Genomic DNA, 23,322 nt, shown 5'->3' on the forward strand with positions numbered 1-23,322 from the left:
GAGAGAGAGAGAGAGAGAGAGAGAGAGAGAGAGAGAGAGAGAGAGAGAGAGCGCTTCGAACTTTTCCCAGAAAGCAGAAAGCACGATGGAGCAATATCGTGCAGCGTCCGTCCGTGTGTTGTAAAACTGCTTTGATCTCGTCTCGCTCTCGCTCTCTCGACGCTTCGCTATTTTCCACCTCGCTCGCGCGCATAGTTCTCTTCCTCCCTCGCTTTCCCTAGGAGTTCAGAAAAGCAGAGGAGACCCAGGGCCACGCGCGTTTCGGCTCTTTTTGATGAAAATTCGTATCAAGGCTCGATCAAACTGTCCTTTTTCAATGTCTTCGCTTCAATTCCGCGTCTGGACGTGAAACGTACGGGGAGAAATGTTCGCGATTCTTTACGGGTTACTGCGGGGTACGCGTCTCGGAACACCTCGGCGGTTAATCGAACTTTGAATAGAGATGGCGTGAACTGCTACTTTTGAATCACTCGTGATTCAATCACGTTCGTTCTCAATCACGATGATTTTTCACAGTGATTCGTGATTATTCTTTTCACTTTTCACGAATTATGTTGTTCTTAGATCATATATGTATTATAACATAGTCTAAGAGCTATGTTAATATAATTTTACTGCAATTTAAATTTCACTCATTTGTAGTTTCTTGAATTTCCGCTGAGAGAAGACAGGGAGACACTAACGGTAACAATCAACATGAACCGCCTCTGAAACGCCATCGTCGTCACTAACAGTGGTTTTTCACGCCATCCCTAACTTTGAACCGGTGTCGAGGAGATCGGTAGCGCTTCGAACGTCGAAGATTATATTGGCCGGAACATGTTGTTTTTACGCGAGCAACATCTTCGGTGGAAGTCTGACTCGCACGGGGCGCTGGAGTTTATCGAGCGGATCGCTTTGGACAGTGTATATTTCTTTGTATCAACTTCGAGGCGAGCCGCGGAGTCGAGTTGGGCGCATGTTTGGATGGATGATAGATACAACGAGCAAGAATAGCGAACGGCGTTTTATCTTCGAGTAAAAGCTTCCCTAGATGAAACTCGTACATGAATCCGGGGCTGTAAGAGTACTTAAATTCTTCGCTGGAGTAACCGTAGATATTTCGGCTCGTAGCTCGTGAGTTGCACGCCACCTGTTCGTCGATTCGTCGACGTCGACGTCGCGTGCACGGTTACGCCGACGTGACGTGTAAACGTACACACTTGCTGGGAGTGTACGAGTCGAGTAAACATCGCCGGAGAGACGCGCAAAATTTCGCGATGTGGCTCAAGAACGCGACCTTGATACTCGATCGAAGACGATGGGTACACGCGGCTTGGGAAAGGAATCGCGTACGGGCCAATCCGACGGTGCTCGATCACGCCGCGTAATTATAATATTCGGACGGTTTGCAATTTTTATTCGATCAAATGATAAAATAATCGAGGTACATATTAGGTAAGGTTCAAATCAGCCATCGTTACGTTCGACGCGTATTTCGCAAGGAACTTTATGAATGAAATACGTAAACGTTATACGCTACCGAAGATTGTAAAGTACGCGAATATTAAAATTGTTTACTATGCGAAACGCGTTGTTTCCTCGGTCTTGCGTGTTCAAACATTCCGAGTCACGATGAGTCAAATTTCAGTGAAAGTCAATCGAGGCTGGATGATATTTCATACGTCACCGGTTTAGAGTACTCCTTTCGATTGCGTGCGAAATTCGATCCAAGTAACGAGTTTATCTGCTCGAACGACTTCCCCGTTTAGCGCGGTACTCGATACCTTATGCGCATCTTCAATTTGGTAAAGTGTAGTCAAAACGCTCCTCGGGATTTAAGCTGAACCTTTTGTGCACGTACGAGTGGATCCTAGGCTACTCCGATTAATTAGAAGATTGGCAATTCGCTTTAAAGCTCTGTAAGGTAGTCGATACCGCAAAGCCTGTAATATGTTGGACTAGGTGTTTCACGAAATAATAATAACGATATCTTCATTGCGTAATGTATATCGCGGAATGTAGGTCAAACGACAATATGTACTGCTCGTCCAAGCGAGAGTGAGGCCTCTGGACTACCACGCCAGGCGCGATAGCTCAGAGGCCTCACTCTCGCTCGTACCTTCACGATATTTACGTGTACATGCGTAAAGGGTGTGGTAGACGAATGCTAAACCTAATAAAATGTGGGTGACTTCGAGGTTGGATTAAATACACAAAAATAATAATCATTTCTCCACCGTATTAGGCGCGCATTAACATAATTAAGGAGGCGAATGCAATCTTTCCACGATTACATTTCCCGGACCAATTGAAAGCTGCCGCATACGCTCTCGAAGATGCTTCCTCATTTTTTCTAGCCATTTTATACCATCCTACGAGTTAAGCATTCTGTAAACATACTACGTATACGTTGCTTTGGTTAAGTTTCTTCCGGAGACGTAATACCTTGGTTCGTGAACCTCCCTTCCCACGAACAGAGTGACACAAAAGTGGATGCAGCTGCAGCTTCTCGTATCCAAGCGTCTCTGTTGCATTCAATAGACAGTGAACTGAAAGTCGCGGGGAATCGGCTACGATTGGGTTGAAGAAAAATACGACATGGTTGGCGGAGGGAACCCTCCCTGTCTACTGTATTCCCAACGTTATGTCCCAGATACCTCGATCGCAACAGTAGAGACGTTGTACGAGCTCCAACCCTCTTAATTACACGAACAATTGGCAATCGATTGATATTATGGACGAACTATAGCAATATCGCAACGACGGCGTTGGCTGTATTACGGTAACAATGAAATGAAAATGCGAGAATTAAGAATTTCAATGTTTAATGTTCGAATGCATTGGATATAAAGCATCGTGTACTAAAAGGACCACTCTTATTGTTTAGTTCGGCATTAATGAACTCGTCGGTAAAATTGCAATCGATTTTATGTTCCAAAGTGGATTCGTACCGGATGTCAAAACGTACATTATTTTAAACGATAACATTCGTATCGATGGACTCCGTTTTCAATTAACGAGAATACACCGATACAGAATATATCAATTAATAAATACGAACGAATCGAGTTAATTGCACAGAGTAAAATTCGTGAAATCGAGGGGTTAATATTCTCAAGTTTTTCTCGACGCAACGCTTCCGGCGAAAGGTGATTCGTTACGGTGCATCGTTTGCTTCTACGCGGAGTCGGTTCTGTCGATCGTTTTTTCATTTGGTTTCTTTCCCGAGTAATAAAAAAAAGCAAAAGGAAAAACAGAAAAAGGAAGGTAGGAGGACCGAAGGGAGTCGAAGCACAGGGTTGTCGACTGCCACACGCCTTCTACTTTCGCAGCGTAGCGACAATTACGCTGTCGCGCAGCTCCCCTGCGCAAGCGCCGCGCTCTTTCGTTCGTTGAACCGTTCGCGAGAGGAAAGCCTGTGTACGTGCGAGAAAGATAAAAGAAAAATACAAACGCGAGAGACGAAGGAAGGAGACGAGAGAGCGAGAGAGAACGGGAGAGACTCGTAGACAATACCGCGCCAATTCCGCGAGCAGCGCCACCGATGCGGGACTTTCCACTATTCGAATCGGAGACGGGTGAAATTCTTATCTAGATAAACATTTCGAGTAACGAACGGATCGCGAACAAACGCGAACATTACTTTTTTAGTCTTGGACTTGAAATCTGAGCGATCCGCAACAATTCAGAACATGGGAATATCGATTTTATTATTTTTATTACTTAATAACACAGAGAATTGTTACTGGTCTTGTGGTATTTTTAAGGTGTTGGAATTTTTATTTAGATTCACGTTTCGACTCTTATCGCGAGTGTTCGATAAAATGACAAGAAGTTTAACTCGACTTCGATTAATTAGATAAATAATTACATACGTGGTTTTCTGACTACGGTCGATGAACCGTGGGACTTTATTCATATACGGACGCGGTTCTCAAGGGGTGAACGTTCACGAATTTCGACTATATCAATAGTCGATCCCTCTCGGCGTTCGTAGAATCGATCCTGGAACTACGAAGGCGTTCAAGGTTGATCCGCAGCCTTCGGGCATGTCGTTTTCCAAGAGAATCTCTCGCCTCGGTGACAGCGCATCCTGTCACGGAATTTCGTTTCTGGATCATCGGGACTTCCGATGCAAATCTGCTACTGAAGCGCGGTAGGGTAATGATAAGAATGATATAGTCGCTTGGTTTATATCCGCATACGTAACGACGGAAACCTGTTTTGTATACGATCTACATCAGTGGTTTTCATGGTATTGTAAATTTCTCTGTATCGTGTCAACATTGGAGCAGGAACGAATTTAATCCGGGTACGTTTCGACCGTGTAATCAAATGTAGAAGAATCGTACAAAAATTGAAAACAAATAAACAAACGCATCGTATTTGGTTATTTCTGGAAACGGTTTATGCGGATAACGTCTCGAAGACAACGTTTCAGGGAGGCCGGTCAATCGTTGGAGTCGACGGCGATACGTGGCGATTCTACGCAGTTACCCGCCGATCTTCCGTTTCCCCGTTTGTAAGCAAACACTCTCGAATTGGAGGTTGAGAGGGCTTAGAATTCTGCGCAAGGAATGATACGCTCGCGACGTAACTGCAGCTAGCTTTCCACCGATCGTGCTCGATAATCGTCGACCGTTCGCGAGCAAGTGTAACGAGGTTAATTTAAATAATTGGACGTCTAGTCACCGAGTCACGAGTGTTTCACGTGCTTAATTGTTTTTCGGTCGCTTCGTCGTCGTTCTAATTAATTACCTTCAAAGAGAATAGCGTACTATAAAAACTTGTAGTCGTAATTAGCGTTGAGGCGTTTCTTGTTATGTGCCTACAAAAATTGAACCCGAATAGGAATTTATTTTATTAACCGACTTCGAAAGGAGGAGGACATGTATTTTTTTTTCTGCAAATGTTACAACATGAACTTTACTTTCAATCTGTTTTATATTCTTACATATTGTTTGCATTTCTTGCCTTCTTGCACATTCGAATTTCCTATGAATGCATAAAGATTCGCAGTCTAATCATCACTGTTCGAAAAAAGGAAAGAAAACAATTCGTTCGTACGTGAACGTGTTAACATTTATTTCATTAATTAAAAATAGTAAAACACAGAGTTGTCGGCGTCGAAGAACGTGACAGCAACCCTTCCGCTTCCTACGAATCGTAAGGCGTCCTCTAAACCGGAAGACGTAGGTTCAGCGGGTCCTTCCATTTCACGAATGCCGAACACTGACCGGAATATAATTCCGTTACGGGAATTTCGTTGAAAATGTCGTTTAGCTGGTTTTCGATTCTCCGTGATTCAATTGGGGGACCACGAGACAAGCTCGTAACCCGAAGCGAGTTGTAAATACCTTTCGTTAATAATTTTACTCGCTCGCGTACGCGTAGGCGTAGTCGACGCTGCCCACTCGCCTCGGCGCGCAAGTGTGCGCGGAAAATAGAATTACTCTAGAAAGGCCGCAGAATTTCACCGACGAGTAATCAATGACTCGCTCTCGCTCAGGGAATCTCGTTCCCGTGGTCGACGCGATTCTCTTCGTTTCTCTTCCGATTGCTTTCCGTTTGGGTCGCGATAAATGCCGACCGATTGAAGCGTTCGCACGGTCCTAGTTTCGGGAAAAGCTCGAAAATAGCCGAAGATTGATCGACCGGTTCGTATCCCGGCTTCGATCGGTCATTGAGAACCGCTGGTTACGTTTCGTAGCCCCTAGTACACCGTATTACACATTCACGAACACGTACAACGCACACGCCCACGTACCAAGTACGCGCGTACTCTTCGTCATCGCGACGGTGTGGGTGGAACCGAGCGGAGTCGAGCGCGGCCGAGCAACGTCCCCGAGCGAAATCGTCATCGACGCGGAGTCGCTACGGCTCCGAACTCCGCTCACTCTGCTCCGAGCTGTCGAACGCGACGCACGCGCCTCCGCTTCGCTTTCTCTTCTCTCTGCCGACGAGTACTCTTCTTCGCTCGGAAGGCATTCTTTTCCCTCGCTTTCTCGCATCATCGTCGAATCACTGGGATTCAGTCTTGTCGCGATCGTCCAGCTCGTCTCGCTGCGACGCGAGGCCGACTATTCTCCTCGAATTTTCTCGCGCCACGTTTCGGATTTTTCGCCCGCGAGACCGGCCCGGCCTCCTGCTCTTCTTCTCACACCGATCGCTCTTAGGACGCTCCGTGTTCAATCTCGCACGGCCGACTTCGATCTTCGCGTCGTGGACCAGTTAAATCGTTGCCAGTTCTGCGAACATCGATCACCAAAGTCTTTGTCTCGCGAGGCTTGTGCGAGGGAAACCCCATCCGTGGCCTCTATTGCTTTGCGATCTTCGGTCGGGGAGAGCAGCTAAATCGTTCTCAGTTCGGCGTACATCGATCTCTAGACCCGCGTTTGCCATTGTTCCGCGCGAAGGGACTTCGGTTCATGGCTGTTCGCAAACGCGTTCCTCGAACGAGCTCGTAACTTTGGAGCGTCGTTAACGTCGCAGAGTCGTTCCCTCGAAGGAAGCCCGAACTCGTTCGCGTGGCTCGAGGTGGGCCCCAAGGAATTGTTGCATGTTGTGCGGCACGGGGCCCGTGCGGTTGTCCTCGATGGAGGACGCCGTTCGCTCTACGGTACTCAGGGACGGGCGCGTTCGCGAGCAGAATGGAGGCAGCTGGCGTTGCGAGACGACTTAAAGCCTCTGGGATAAGAGATCGTCGAGGTTCGAGGGCCTCGTGTTCGGAGATTCGGGCTTCGCGAGAGGACCGTGTGGTGCGGACGGTGGTGAAGGGAGCTGAAGAACGTGCGCCTCGAAGGTAACGGGACAAGAGAACGTAATCCGGAGACGAAAAGAAAACTTAATAACAACGATAGGCTGGATCGGAGAATTTTATTTACTTATTTATTTTCGATAATAAGTTGAAAATCGGGTAACCGAAGACGAGGGCCCTTTCGCACTTGACTGGTCGTCGAGTTCTCCGGGGTATATAAAGGGTACAAGGTGCGCATGGTAACCGAAGGCAGACAGAAACCTCTCCCCCTCCCTTCCCGCTACGTACCCCCTTCTCCGTCCGTTCCTGCCAGCTTTGAATCAATAATCTCCGGCCAGGATTATATGTCGGACCCTTTTATTATGGTGGCGCGATAAGAAAGTCATCGACGGGTCCCGGGGGACCCTACGAGACCATCCTAAACGGTCCGATTCGTTGGGACGATCCGAAGACGCCGTCTTCCGGCGACTTGCTCGCGTATCCGTTCTAGCGTCGATGGTGTGCGTTCCAGCCGTGTCTTTCTTCGTTCACCGACGCGCGGTATCAGCGCGCGGATTATTGATCCCTCCATCCTCTTCTCCGTCCCTTTGCTTATGATATTTCGAGGAAAAGAGGCAATGCGGAGAATGTGATTACCTTGAAACACGCGGAAGGGTGGGGGTTTGGGGGCGACGAATGTAACGCGGATAAGCTACTCAACGAAACGACGCGACCATACGAACCGATTGTCGTGGGACTAGGCCCCGCTGTGATACCTTTGTTTTCGTTTCTTTTCTTTTTTTACTCCGATTCGAAGGGTATATCAGTCTTGACTCGCGTTATTATTTTTGGCATGCTTGACAGGATAATGCTTGTTGAGAAGCTTCGCGATGCTTGCCAAGGCTATTATCGTGTCAAGCATATTTTTATAAACAGGACTTTACTCAAATTATTATGATTTATGTTCTTTCGTTCCGCCGATAACAACGATAAACTCGAGAAGTTCGTTGGAATCTCCAGAGTGTATCGTTACAGGGAACATCAGTTAGTTAGTAATATTTGCGTGCACGTATTCATCTTTTCATTTACAGTTCTCAAGTTTGTCTTCCATCCCGTCTAACGAAGCCGTTTTTTCTCGATCGCAGATTAAACGCTCCAGATGGAATCGCCTTCGGCCCAAGAGGATTCCAGCTCGGTAGAATCGCGGGGAACGGTGGTCGCGTCGCCGACGTCGTTCAAGACGGAGATCGAACGCACGAAGGCCGGCAGTGACGCCGGGGACGCGCGCGACGCCGCTGGTCAGGCCGACGACGTCGAGGGATTCGTCGACGTAGCGTCGCGCGAGGCTTCGTCCGAGGTCTCCGACGACGCTTCGACGGAATGCCAGTCGCGGGATCGGGACACGTGCCCCAGGTCGTGGAAGGATCGCGACGAAACCGAAGACGCGAAAGTAGAACTCGAATCGAACGAGCCGGTCGGCCGGAGCGACTGTTGCGAAGGAGCCTCGCCAGTGAAATATTTGAACAAAGAGGAGGGAATCGCCGTCAGTTCGACGCCGGTGTCCAGAAAGAGGCCGGCGAGCGATTTCCTGCCCATCAACGCGGAGATCAAGCGAATCGGCGTGGAGATCCCCGAGAACGAAGCCAACCAATTGCGCAGCGACGTGAGGAGGATCTCCCCGGTGCTGGTGAGCCTTCGAGAGCGTACCCTGGGAGAGATATCTCTCTCCTCGGACTCGTGCATCTTCGACGACGACTCCAGCGGTCGGTGTATATCTAGAAACAGCCGAATCTTCGACGGCACCCCGAGCCCCTGCAGGATAACAACGAACGGGAGCCTCGATGGTTGCGTGCGAATCAGCCACGATCCCGTGGCACCAGACTCCGAGGCGGCGCACTGTGAACGCGCTACCAGCGCAGGGGACGCGGTGGGTTGTCGCAGGAACTTCGAGTACTCCGATGCGTACATCGACGAGGACTCGTGTTGTTCGCTGCTCCGCGACAGCCCCGACAGGGAGCACCCTCCGTGCCAGGAGAAACAGTGCGAGGAGCCGGTGGAAGCGTGCGCGTGCGACGACAGTGAGTCCGCGGACGACGCCTGCATGACGGGGAAGAACTCCAAGCAGTCGCCCGAGCGAGTGGAATCGCCGAGCGGATTGACGCCGGACAGAAAGGACAAGAAGAGTTCCAGCGCTAAGAAGAAACAGAAGAAGAACGTCGCGGACGATGCTCGCGGCGCGGACACGACGACCGACTCCGAGGAACCGACGGAGTCGTGTTTTGTTCAAAGGTGCGCTCAGGAGGGTACGAATGTCCAGGAGACCGAGCTCGAGGACCATTCGAAGAAGCAGGTGGGCTCTCCCGTAGCAACTAGGTCGACTACGCTGCCCGTCGAAGAGCATACTGTAAAAGATTGCAAAGTGATGCTGGAGAGGGTGGCCTCGCCGTGTCCAGCGAATACCACGCCGATGAAGGTTCTCGAAGACGAAGGAACATGTGCTACACCCGTTGCGAAGCTCCTGGGGGTGGACGAGGAAGTCGTTCGCGCTTTTTCGTCGACCTCCACGGGGAATCTACCACTGGATAACTTAGACTATCAATCTAGGCTCGAAGACTCGACGCTATCCGAGCTCGAACCTCCACCGAAGGAGTCGTGTTCGATTCAAAGGTGCGCTACCAACGTCCAAAAGACTGAGCTAGAAGACCACTCGAGTAAACAAGAGGAACCTCCTGTTACATCCACACCGAAAACGCCTTCTCTAGAGGAACAGTCGTCGAATGCTACGAAACTGTGCACGGTGATGCTAACGAGGATCAGTCCGACACCTGTAAGAACTGTACCGGATATGAGTGTCAAAGATGAACATCCACTTCCTGCATCCACAACTGTTGCGAAGAACCTGGAGAACGACGAGGAAGACTTTCCTGCCACCTCGTCGTTACCCCCCACGAACACCCCACAGTCGGACAGCGTCGACCCACTAGATACATCTGGTACACCCGAGAAGACAGAACCATCCACTGATCACGATCCAACAAAGTCCTTATTGGTCCAAAGGTGCGCTAACGAGAACGTCCAGATGACTGATCCGCAGGACCACTCGGAGAAACGGGTGGACAGACCGAACACTCCCGTCGACGTACACTCACCGTCGTCGTGCGCTGTAAAAGAGTGCACGGTGATGTTGGCGAGGGTAACGTCGCCGACTCCGGTGAAAACTGTTTCAGAGAATGATGTCAGCGACGATGTAGTATCCAGAGCCGTTATAAAGAATCTTGAAGAGGACGGGAAAGTCTTCTTGTCCTCAGCCTCGCCTTCCACGGAGAGTCTACCATCGAATAGCCTAGATTCATCGAAGGTGCCGCTCTCTACACCCGAAGACACGGAACCATCCGACCAGAAAGATCCACCGACGGAGACGGGCTTCGTTAAAAGGTGCACCCACGATGTCGAAAAGACTGAATCAGAAGACCATTTGAAGAAACAATCGGTGTCTCCCATGGTAACCAGGTCGAAGGTGCTGCCCGATGAAGCGCAGCAGTCGTCGTCGGGTCCTGTAAAGGAATGCAAAGTTATTCTGGCAAGGGTGTCGCCGAAACCGGTAAAAACGGTGGTGGAGAAGCTAGTAAAGGACGAGACTGCGTCCAGAGCTGTTATAAAGAGTTTGGGAGAGAACGAGGAAGTCGTGTTCACCTCGTCGTCGCCTTCAACCGAGAATGCACCGCCGTTGAACAATCCAGTCTCGTCCGAGGCGATACCAGGTTCGCCGGAGTTGCTGGAACCTTCCGCGGAGGTTCCAGAAGCCGTGGACACCGAAACGGAAACGGAAACTGGCTCCGACAGCTCCGAGGTGTCCGGGACGAACGCACGGCTCCGTGGCTGCGACGATGACGCCGTTTCCGACCAAATCTCCTGCCCGGAGAGCGAGTCCATGTGCTGCATCGACATCCATCCGGAGATCATAACCAGGCTGGAAGCGGAGAGACCCGAAGCCTTCACGGAAGATTCTGCCGAGAGTCTCGCGCTTGCCACCGGTGCTAGGGACGAGGTCAGGTCGGATGGAAGCGACTCTGGGATGGGGAGCGAGATCCCTGGCGATCCTGGACCTGCGCCAGCTCCGGAGAGCGACTCCGAGACGTCTTTCTTGGATAGGATACCGGATGACATTCTGTCCGACAAAGAGAAAGGTGAATATTGCTCCTGTACGAATTTATGTGTCGTCTGAATGCGATACAACAAAGTCACGTGGCATTGTTTTACAGTCGTGAATCAACTGGACTCCTTCGCACCCACCGTTGCTGCTCCAGATACGCCGCAGACACCGCTGGCGACCTTCCCCAGTCCATCGAAGAGCAATTTAAAAAGGAGATTGACGGATTGCATGGAGGGTGCTCCCACTCCGAAAAGAAGCAACACTGAGGAATCCGTGAAAAAGAAACGGAATATTCAGTTCGACGCCGTCACCGTGTACTATTTTCCCAGGGCGCAGGGCTTCACTTGTGTGCCTTCTCAGGTGAGCACACGAATCTTTTCTTTGCAACTCCATTACGAACTGAACCTTGCTAAACTATTTGCTAAACTGGCATATGAAAGTTTCAGTTTCCTTCATTCTTTGTTCAGCTTCCCTTTTAACACGTTGATCACGTATTTCTGAATGTTAATTATAGAAAAAAATAAATAAATGTTCGATCATTCTCAAATTCTGTGTTGTCTTGCCACCTCCTTTTGTATAAAGAGTATATCACCGTTACGTTATCGAGTAGGTAAAATATGGTGTACTAAATCGATCGATCTTCCTGTTTAGGGCGGCAGCACTCTGGGTATGAGTGCGACGCACACCCACGCCGAGAGGTTCTCACTGTCGGAGCACGCTACCGAGCAGAGGCGAATCCATCGCGCTAGGTTGGCGCAGCTGCGTTCCGAGCGCGCTGCGAATTGCGTGGTCGAGGCTGCGTCTAGTTCGGAGGACCCCAGCGACGACACGGACGAGGAGCAAAGCGATACGGAGGAGCTGGACATCGATAGTTATTACTTCCTGCAGCCTGTGCCTACGTGGCAGAGACGAGCCTTACTTAGAGCAGCGGGAGTACGTAGAATAGACGCCGTCGAGAAGGACGAGTGCCGCGACATTAGAGCCAGCAGAGAGCATTGCGGTTGTGGGTGTAAAGGGTACTGCGATCCTGAGAGCTGTCCTTGCAGTCGAGCCAACGTTAAGTGTCAGGTTGGTGGACTAATTGTTCGGAACGTCAACGTCAAGGTCCTGTTTAGGCGGAATAGGATACTTTGCACACCTTTTTTCTTTTTATACATTCTTTTATCGATGATTATAAATATCGCGGGCAGACATTTTGGTTCCATCCCCTGGCGATGTCACGTGTCACGATTCGCGCCTCTCGCATCGCCCTGGTGACGCCACTGACCTACAGACGTGAAAGTTTTACGATGAATTTTACGAGAATCTAAATATACGCGGTAATCAGAGGTTCTCAACACGCGGTTCTCAACCAGTTAACATAATATTCCTTTCGACTGCTTACCGTAATTACGCCAACCAACGTTGAAACACAAATTATGAACGGGGATTCTGGTCGTTATTTTTCAGGTCGACCGAGCGGGCTTCCCATGCGGATGTACGCGCGACGGTTGCGCCAACAGTTCCGGCAGGATCGAATTCAATCCGGTCCGGGTACGGACGCATTTTATTCACACGCTGATGCGGTTAGAGCTTGAGAAAAAGCAACGGGATGAGGAAGGTACGGATCATGACGTTTCCGACAATCAGAACGGCAGAAGTCCCTTAAGGGAAATCAATTTAGGATCCGTAATGGAGAACAGAAACGCGGAGTGCCTGAGCGGGGGCGGTTTCACGACGTTGCATTACGAGAATCACGACGCTGCCGACGGCGGGACGAATTGTCAGCCAGAGATACCTGGCACAAGAGAAGATAGCTTGGATCTGTACGCTATCAGGGACGATTGCTATCCGAGCGAGGATACTGTTGACGGTACGCAAGGACCTCAAAGGAAACTTCATCCTGAGTTTAGTCAAGCTTTTCAAACGTTCTCGAGCCAAACGAATGCCGGAGTGAACTTCCAACAGCCTCCTTATCAGGACTACCAACCTTACGCTAACCTTCCTTCCACATCTAGGGTGCAATTCCAGCCACAGTTTCAAGCGGTGCCAGGAAATCCCGGGTTCTCGCATTACGCGCCTTACGGTCAAGACAGCGGATCGATTCAGGGAAACTGCCAGGTTCACCCCGGGCAGCATTCATCCGGTTACGAAGCTAGCTTCGCCCAGGACGAAACGACCGGATCGCAGTACACAAATTTGAACTCTGTGCAACCTATGAACGCTGTCCAGCAGATGGGCAAACTGGAACCGTTCTCGGAACTTCTGTCCGGTAGATACTCGTACTACGGCGAAATGGAACCTCAGGCGCACGGTACTTACCACGGAAACGGTGCGAAGGTCGAGGTGGAAAAGAGCCAAGGTAACGAACAACAATCCGAAAGTACGGAAGAGTGCGACGAGAACTTTGGGGAGATCATTAAGAAGTCGATGGTCGAGACTGTATCCGCCTAGGTCGAACTGTAGATACGAAGAATCGTCTGCGCGCGCGTCGAAATGTTTTTTGACGCGTGGCGATTCGATAACGATAAAATAGAGTAATTTCGACGAGTCTTTGGTGCCGTATCGAAAACCTCGCGAACGAGACGAACGATGTTTGGGAGGGAAGGGTGGGAGGGCGGGGGGACGAGGAGGTGCCGAAACTCCGATCAGTTGTCCTTCCGTGAGTTAGATAAATCCGAGTATATTGTTTACGTAATTCTCGAGAGGAGTTAAAAGTTCTCGTCGGGTATCACTCGCGGTTAACTATGACGAGTCCCGTGGATGTCGTTAGAAAAATTACGCGGCTACGTGTGCGTCCGCCCGGGATGGAAACGCGAGACATCGTCCTTGTCCGTTCATAGAAAAATATTGTTGATTACTCAATCGTACGGACCGACGAGGCGACGTTCTCGGTGTACTGCGACGAGAATCCGGGGCCGCCAATTCGGTGATGGATTTTCCGGGAGGGGGGAAGGTCTTCGTCGAAAATCTTCATGAACGATCTCCTTGAAACGGCAAGGATTCATTAACGGAGTTACAGAAGAAATTCAACGAGGTTGTGACCAAGAAACAACATGGGATCAGCTTAGATTGCAGTTTATAATACCTTAACTTTAATACTTTAATCGTAGGATCGCGGGTTGCGCGTCTTTTTAAAAAGAAATAATAATAATGATAATAAAAAAAAAAAGAAAGAAAGAAAGAAGAAGAAATAAATAAAACAATTTTCGTATTCGTGCGACAGCTGCAACAAGCGCAATCGTTGTGCGTTTGGAGGGATGGCATACGATCATATATACACGGAAACACACATATTTGTACACAACCACGAAATGTGAGCGATTGTGATAACTTCGTGCATGTGAAAATGCAGTTTGCCAGGCTAATTAGGTTAAGGATTAAATTATGGGACTTTTTTATGCCAGTTAGTAGGAGATCGAGTTCGAATGGTTTTTCAATCAACGGCTGACGGTAAACGACGATAGAGAATAGATTTTCATCGTCTTGTAACTAATGGACACAGTGAATGCACAACGCATGGCGAATACATACACGTTTATAGTGCGAGAGAATCATGGTTGTCTGGCATAAGCAAGCGCACGCTGTCTACAGAACACGTAATGTTAAGCCCTCGTATATTTTTTGTTTTTGTTTGTTTTCATTCGTTTACACAGCACCTTGAAATTGCCGAGAACCGTTTGGTATCACGCACACGTATAAAGATAAAGACTCGAAGAGTCTTCGATGGGAATAATAAGGTTGTGTGTATGTGTGTGTTCGTGTATGCGTGTGCGCGCGTGCGTGCGTGCGTGTGCGTGTGTGTGCGCGTGCGTCTTCTTTTTTATATCAGAGAGTCCACACGCTCGAACGGTCAACGGCTCAATTTTATTCCTCAATCGCAATTTCAAGGTAAACTTCGAAATAAAAAAAGAAAAACAAATGAAGAAGAAGGAAACCCGCGCGAATTTCTTTCATTTGTTACCGAATGACGAAGTCTGACGGCAAGGTTGCCTTACGCGGACGTTCTTTTGCACACCCATCGTTATTCACCTTGTAGATTTTCAGACACAGACCTTTAGCATCCCGGGACGTTGATCGCTATACCCCACGATTAATTGAAATATTACACGTAAGGAAACAATGATACTGACGATAGTATTAAATTTATACATACTTACCGGACGTGTCAGCTCCCGAGCACCTTTGACGGTCTTCTATTTCCGTGTTTTACACTGTGTTCATCGTCGCTGATTGGTGCCTAAATCGTTACGTTTGTTGTCAGTGTACACGATAAACGTAATCTCATGTTTCGAAAATAGAAGAGACGAAAGGGAAGCGTAGGTACAGATAATTGGATACGTTGCGAGGGACGTGACACCTCCTTACGACATTAAAAATATACTATAAACTACACGCATGTAAGTAACTTTTAGAGTATTTGAGTAAAAAAAAAAAAGGCATACATAGTTGATAGCGTTTTATTAAATGTTGTGAAAAAGTCTCTTCTTTGTCGTGTAATGTGTTGTCTCATTGTGTGTATGTCTTTTCACAATTTTGTTTCATTTCCTTACGTTTAGACCGATAATACCACGATCCCGTACCATCATTCATTTTTTTCCATCGTCGTTACGTCGGACGTTGCTCAACATAAAACTTAATCGTGTTCGTCGTGCTACTTTCCAACTTTCCTGGTATTTTCCATTCCACCATACGATCCTGTCGCATCAATAATTCGAGCTATAACTGTACGTCTCCCGTCGGAAGTGACTTCCGCACAAGCGCATTCCCTTCGTTAATTAACCCTCTGTACTTGTTTAATATTACGTTTCAACGTAACTACGATTAACTGGCGTGCGTCGATATCCATACGAAATCGTTGGAAAGCAAATTATTTTGTTGCGTTGTTTGGCACCGAAAAGTGCAAAATTAAAAGGGTCAGGATTATGAATTACTGCTTAGCAATTTAATGCAAAAGTAGCCGAGAATTAGTTCCGTATGACTTTCTATTAATGACAATTACTATAATTTAATGTAAGACCGAAAGACCAGCGAGCTTCCACAGGAAGGTCGAGATAAAGAAATTTTTAGTTCGAATTGGCACTGACTCGCTAATAAGTAATTGATATTCCTGATTGCTTTAATCTTCAATGGCGTACGTTATAAAATAGCGTGATTCAGTAGTTGTAAAAACCATTTAAAGCTATATCGTTTCCCTTTGATAACGGTAATACAAACGTTTCATTAAATCGCCGTACGAATCTCCCTCACGCGACGAATACGCGCGCACGCGTCCGTCGAATTACAAAATGGCGCCCGTAGCGGGAATCCTGCGCGCGTTGCCGCGCTGTTTATATACAGTATTTTCAAATTCGCGTACCAAAATTCGAAAACACCGCTCGCTTGGACAACCGACCTTCGCTACACGGAAAGCAATAATTTATGCAACGTTACGAACGGGTAAGATAATTTGTTCGTAAAGGTATGGATTCCCCCTTAATATTCGTACGTCAGGGAGTGGGGATAACGCAGTGACGTATCTAGGTTCATTGGGGCCTGGAACTATCGAGGGGGCCTTTCCTGGAATCTTTTATAACAGCTCTTTGGTAAACAATTTACTTTGGTATAACAATTGGACACTCAAACAGAGTGACCCGAGAATATTCTGAAATAACTATTACGTGTAGTATCACGTGTACAGTTTTGCGTGGGGGAAAACTCCAGACAAAAGATTTTATCGCTCGATGCAATGATTCTAGAATAAAACGAAGGAAAGATTAGTTTACTTAAACGAATCACGATTTCGTGAAGAACAACGGATACTTTGCTTGCATCCTCCGAATAATAAACGAAACCTTTCAGGGATTATACCGCGTAGAAGCTAGTTAATTGCTAGCTCCGCCCCTGGTAGAGGGAAGCAAATGGAGGGGGCACGGCATTAGCAAGCTGTTGAGTCGAGTGCTGCTGGAAGTTAGCGCCTGTCCGTGAGTCCGTGCGGAGGTTAGTTTACATCGCTGCGTGAAAATTTACCATTCGATCGTTCTTTTCCCCTAAAAATCGCGAAAAAGAGGGCGCCAAGATAAACTCGCGCGGCGTGCAGTGCGGACGTAATCGAAAATTCCGCGTACGAGTTTCGTGAGAACGGGCGATAGACGACGGCGTGCCAGTGTCGTTGACGTTTCGTGTGTCAGTGTCCTCTCCCTCTCTCTTACGCGTTCGTCCTTTCGCGTGTTTGGCGTCCTTTTCCGTTCCCGGTCCCTCCACCGCGTCGTCGTCGGTGCCACAGGCCGCGTCCCGTCGTTGCTGCAATGCCAGATGACAGGTGCGAGGCGGTACCACCGGTGTCTGCTAACGAGTCCTTGGAGTGTCCTGCGGATTTAGGATACGCTGCAGAATGACGAGCCCAAGGTTTTTCTACCGGAAGGGCGGCGAAGAGGATCGAAGACGACGACCACGACGAAGATCTCGAATTCCCTCGCGCTAGCGGTGGGCTATGAGCGCTGACAATGGGGACGACTCCTTGGTAATTATCATACCTTTCTCTTTTTTATTGCTCTCTCTTCGGGCCGTTTCTCTGTCTGTTTCGCGTCTGTAACGCGGCCGAATCAGACGCGGGTTGACAGCGCGCGAGCACCGCGGAAATTAATCGCGAATTTGAAAACTCTTCTTGCTGATGCGACCGCGTCGCGGACGGAATAACCATCCGGTTACCATCCCCCGTGTCACGTGACACCTTTTCAGAGACGAGCAATCCTAGGGAACGGCCGCTTTTCTTTTCGCGCTCGAATTCGTCGGGTTCGAAAAGCATCGAATGCCTGGAGAAATACGTATTTATAGAGCTAACGTTTCGGCCAATTATTGGCTACCTTCGGGGTGGGGGAGGGGGTAAACACTACAATCGGAGTGCATGGGTATCGGTACGGTAATTGACCTAAGAACATACGTACATATGCAAGGATGCAATAGCAAAGATTAGAGAATAGAGAAGTTTTTATTATTCCCAAAATAAAATTCTGCCCACTCGCGTTTCGGAGCAATCGACAATTTGAAATTAACGGAGCACGAGGTGTAACGTCCGAACGAGGAAATCGACGAAATCGACGAAAATATTGTCGCGTCGTCAGGATGAATCGATATCGATTCACCTTGTACACATAACAGGCTTTGACCTTTTGGTAATAGGTAACAACGGTGACTAATCGGGCTGTGCCGTATTCGAAGCACGGATGTTGTGCTCAAATTCGCTACTTTTAACGAGACAGTGAATTCAATGTACCCGAAATCATGGTTTATTTATCAACGATATACTACCCGTCGGTTTCTTTACTCTATACTACGTTTCTGTGCACGGAAGACACGTAGGCCAGTTGGTAATAATTTATTAAACAAAGTCGTTACTTTGGGAGCGATATTGTCTATCGTTCATTCAATTCGATAATGCCGTGGAATTAATTTGTAATTTAAAGTTGGGAACACGTTAAATTAATTTGAAAATTTGGAGTACACGATACGCTTAAGAATATTTAGTAACGAATAACCGACTATTTCTTTTCCAGACCAGTATTACGTAATTGTATTATAAATGACCAGGGCACTCGTGCTCCGAAAACTTATACAACCTTATTCGTTTACGTTTCCACGTTCTCGGTAATTTTCGTACGTTGCGAAAGACGCCCGTTAGATCCAGGAAAATAAAGTCATAAATGATATCTCCACTATGCGATCCGTGGTGTTAATTGCTAGTAACTCGGACCCAGTCACGTGGTCCGTGTACACGTGATCCTTGGCCAGAGTCATCTGCGCAGGGTAGAAGTAATTTCTCGGACGAACGATATTTCTCGGTTGATTGGTAAAGTTGTGAAACTTGCTTCACGTTTCGCGAGTTTGCCGAGTGTTCGGGACAGGACAAAATGGAACGAGAGTAGAATACAATTTTCGAGCGGAGTGCTTCTAAACGAGATGTACATACGTATGCATATTTGAAATCGCTCGAGGACGACTTCGAAACTTCATTTTTTAGGCTTTCGGGTTTGTCAGATTTGGTTAGCGGGTTAAGGTGTAAATGAACTGTTCACGCGCGGTTTGCACTACATAAAGTAAATATTTATTTACGTAAAGATATATATATGTATATAAATGAACCTCGACTATTGCCGCGATCGTAAGCATAGAACGCATAAGGAACAATAAAACAATCAACATCGGCCGATGTCGCTGCCACGAATCAAGCCGCTGGCGATATATTTCCTAACAGGGATTTTTTTCTTCTTCAATTGCTGTCATCTATTTTTGTATAGGCGTGGGACGTGTTACATAAACTTGGAATATTTTTGTGCCTCGAATTTATTCACAATGATAAATCTAACAAACAAATGTAGCTTTGTAGGCATTTATTTTTATTTCTCTGTTGCTGGGTGCTTCTTTGTCTAAAACAAATTACAAACAAATGATTCGGCAATTATTTTTCGTCAGTGTGCGTCGATGTACACCACCACTAAAAAACGCGTGCTGGAATAAATCCGGACGAGTAGGCGATAATCGTGTAACACGCGTTAGGGGACGGGGCGAGGACTGCCACGCGATATATATTTATTACTCAGGAATCGTTCGGATCGTTAGAATCTCGCGGAGAGTTCAGGTGTATTACGTTGACCTTTGCCCCGAAGCTCGTGGAGGCAATCGTAATGCAGCGGGGTATGGCTTGTAGTTCGATGGAACACGTTCAATAACTCGAGAGTCAATGAAACTTGCGCACGCGAAGGTATGCCTACTATCGGGGGACGGCCGTTCTGTTTATGTTGGAACCACCACGATCGAGCAAAAATTATTTTCATACATTATACATGGGGCCCGCTACCTATCTGGTTTTCGTCGGGAGACCACGGTTTTTGTTACCCGTCACTGGTTAAGTTCTGCTAGAAACGTTCGCATTTCGAGTGAAAGCTTCAAGGGCATCGCAAGGTCGCTCAAACGGTCTCGAAATAAAACTTACATTATCCTTTCAACAGCCGTGATAGGACGATGTTCAAATTACGAATTTGATGCAAAATTATTATTATTTCTACTCTTATATTAACTTGCTTCGTGTAGGTTTGTTTTTCGAGGTCCTCTCTCGTAACAAGTTCGAATATTTTCTCGAACATATCCGAACGATAACCTAGTACGATACAACCGTTTCGGTAAAAACTGGAGAATTTCGATGAAACTTTGAAGAGACTTAGTAAAATTAAAATGTAGAAGTTCGGATACATGAAAGTATTCTACGACTACGTCGAATATTTCCTACGTCGATAATAAAAATTGCAAAGACGCAAGGAGGAAAGGCCTTGGATAAAAATAAAGAGACGAATGTTATCCTCGTCGAGGAACGGAATTGCGGAGATCGTGGATTGCTTTTCTGGTCTCTTTATTTTCCGTGTTTCTCGCAGACGGCGCGCGTCGCCGTACGGAAAGTTTTTCCTGGATTGGAAACTGCTGGATCGCGATGACCGTTCCGAGCTCCCGATTCCTTTACGATATTGTGCGTTAGTGGCGCTTTGAGAAAGGTAGGCCGGGCATAACGCTTATGAGAATGCAAAGTAATACGTGTCAAGTCTAACGAGGCGCGTCGCGGAATGCACGAGGCGATAGAGAAGTGTGAGCTTCGGGAACGCGAATGTACGAAGCTCCCGAACTATTTTCGTAATCGCTTAATAAGAATTTCACCGAAGTTATTAATTTATACTGTGATTTCACGTGCCAAGATATTCTTCGTACTATTTTACGTACCCAAATTTCTACACTTTAATTTCAATTGCGATAGTTTTCTATTTTTATTTGAATACTTGTACGTTTCAATTCAAATCAACATTTCCGTTTTCCCACCTTTTAATTACATAGGCATTCCTTTCACAAACGTGATTACTTTTAATCCCCCGAATAAGACTAGAAGCTGCGTATTATTTTTCACAGCTTTCCCTGCGAAAATATTCGTGGAAATCGGTATAGTATAACCGGTTGATGTTTCGCGTGAGTTTTACCGAGGTTGAGTATTCGAATAGAGCAGAGTTCTGGAACGTTTCGCGCTAGTGGAACTGTTACTCGAATGACCGAGTTATTCTTACAGAAACAGTAGGACACGCGACATGTATACTGTTATAACAGACATATTATGACCGTTGGAATACTGCAAAACCTTCGTTACCTAACCTGGCTGAAATCAAAATTTGAATGAAAGAGAAGACAGAAAAATGAACGACAAAATGAAGAAATAAATTAGTAATTATTTTAATAGATCGCCAATTTTAGAAAGGACCTTTAATTACTAAAGCAGTTGAATTACTACTCCTTTCGAGGATTATTTGAATTATTTTAATTAGACCTCCTGAAGGGGCCCAGGAGAACAAATACTTCGCTTCGTTAATGTTGAGGTTAATGTCCTAATTATAATCGAAATAAAAACACAGCCGGTCCTATGCAATATATATCTAATATATTAGACAAAGCACGTGGCACAGAAAACGTGGCTATCAGCTTAAAACAAAAGAAAAACATCGACTCCTAGCCCAGGTGGCAGTAGTTGATTTACTTCACCAATTAAAAAACAAAATCCCACAATCGCTTTCGCGAAACCCTTTACATTTCGTTTGTCCACCTCTTCTCCGCCATTCCGGCAATTTTTATTTTCCACCGAAGTGGATTTCCCAGTCAGTCCGACAAACGAATAAGAGATCGGCCCCCGATGGGTCGTGTCGTAGCGAAGTTTGAAGTTGAAAGTGCCAGGCGACGCTCGCATAGTTACAAAGTGCACCGGTTACTTGTACATACAGGGGTCCAGAGAGTAAAGACTTCGGAGGAAATATGAGTTTCCAACTGCACGGATAGGACACTCGGCGGAAGCGTGTCTCCAGGAAAGTTGAACCGCGCGAGGGGGAACAAAGGTGGACTCGCAAGAAACTCGAACGATAAACGAGTCGATCGCGACGCGTTCGATAGATGCTGGTCGTGCCACGGGTACTGTTACTTCTCGTTATCCGTGCCAAGGCGAGGAGGAAATCTCCCTTCCAACGCTACGAAACTGGCCAGAAGAGTTTCGGTTCTCCTTTTCTAGGGTTAACTCTATCTATCAGGGCTAACTCGCTTATAGACACGTTTTCTTGGGGATGAAGCGGAGGCGACATCGGGAACACCCGTAATCGCTTCATCTAACTATCGCGAACGTTTGCGTGGAGCTACTCCTGGCCCACTGCGACGATGATTCTCAGAATACAGGAGTCTGGGCACTCGTATTGATCCGGTAGGTAGGCTTGCTCGAGATGGGGAGATGAAACCTTACTTGGTTTCGATATCCTCATAGATTGGTGTGGTTTTCGAGGTGTCGACCCATTCGTGGTTAGGCTAATAGTAGAATCGAGGTGTACCTTGCAGCACGGTCTGTAAGAATTTTTATTTTTCTGTGTCGAGTAATAGCAATTATGGTACGAGTTAATGCAACAGATACATGCTAAACGTAACCAAAAGGTACGTCAGTCCTATAAATATTCGTAATCTCTATTGAAAAACTTTGTCTACATTGTAAGACAGGCTCGACGATTAAATGATTATTCCAAATAAATGTTTCGTTATAAATATATACACGAATAAACTTTGCACGTGTATATATTCATAACGAAACATTTATTTGGATATACCAAAGCTGTAATTTAATTTAGGACAAGGTTCGATGATACTCATGGGACTGAGTGTATCTGCATTTACGCAAGATGAAATAATCATGTTGTTATATTAATTGTAGAATATATTCAACGTACATTATGTATATATTTTGTATGGTTTTTCGTGTTATCGCAAGCATAAAATGCACAGGCTAGTAAGAATTCGGTGAACGATTATAAAATTGTTACTGATTCACGAATAACGTTAAATTTCTGCGATTATCTTCGACTGCAATTAATTATCGTCTTCTTAAAATATTCAGATTCTCCAGTCCGCAGGCATGAATTACGAATTACACGAGTAAGTAATACGTTTATCGATTAGTCTTTCGGTATAGAAGCGAGAATAATTGCGAAACTGTCCGAGCGTTAAAGTTACTAGTTGGAATTCCTGAAATCGACAACCGAACGAAACGGGACTCCTAACGTGGCGAGCTTCCGGTCGCGACTTAATAAAGCTCTCCGAAAGTATCGTTTCCCTTTCAAACCAGAGTCACTTTACCGTCGTTACCGTAGACCAAACACTTCCACGGTTCGTTTCAATATTGACATTGCCAACGAGCAAGCTGGCAAAGGAAGAAAATACGCGTGGTACCGATGCTCCAGTTACAACCTTGCGTTTCGCACGAATCGATCTTCTCACGAGTCGGTTCGATCGTGAGAAAGGCGGATGTCCATTCAGAATTCAGCACTGAAACGAGAGGAATTTCTTTCTCTCTCATCTTCCTCTCTAGCCGTCCCTGTTCCCGTTCTTCTCTCTCTCTCTCTCTCTCTCTCTCTCTCTCTCTCTCTCTCTCTCT

The 23,322-nt window shown here is 46.8% G+C and overlaps 2 protein-coding genes across 4 annotated transcripts in view; both read left to right on the plus strand.

Annotated features, from left to right (window-relative positions):
• The first annotated feature begins 5,894 nt into the window (after positions 1–5,894).
• Positions 5,895–14,768, plus strand: LOC128878345 (uncharacterized). The gene is made up of 5 exons (XM_054126473.1): positions 5,895–6,784; positions 7,864–10,905; positions 10,981–11,231; positions 11,523–11,939; positions 12,321–14,768. The coding sequence occupies exons 2-5, from the start codon at positions 7,878–7,880 to the stop codon at positions 13,302–13,304; spliced, it is 4,680 nt and encodes a 1,559-aa protein (XP_053982448.1). The 5' UTR covers positions 5,895–6,784; positions 7,864–7,877; the 3' UTR covers positions 13,305–14,768.
• A 2,015-nt stretch (positions 14,769–16,783) lies between these two features.
• The window catches only part of LOC128878347 (ral guanine nucleotide dissociation stimulator), a 43,792-nt gene continuing 37,253 nt past the window's right edge, over positions 16,784–23,322 (plus strand). For 2 of the 3 annotated variants that reach the window (XM_054126477.1, XM_054126481.1), the window contains exon 1: positions 16,785–17,352. In XM_054126477.1, the coding sequence (XP_053982452.1) occupies positions 17,336–17,352 (17 nt within the window). In that variant the 5' untranslated portion in view covers positions 16,785–17,335. Of the gene's footprint in view, positions 17,353–23,322 lie in introns of all 3 variants that reach the window. The other variant, XM_054126476.1, reaches the window with a different exon arrangement.

Source organism: Hylaeus volcanicus, chromosome 6, assembly GCF_026283585.1.
Source record: "Hylaeus volcanicus isolate JK05 chromosome 6, UHH_iyHylVolc1.0_haploid, whole genome shotgun sequence".
In the NCBI taxonomy this organism is placed as follows: domain Eukaryota; kingdom Metazoa; phylum Arthropoda; class Insecta; order Hymenoptera; family Colletidae; genus Hylaeus; species Hylaeus volcanicus.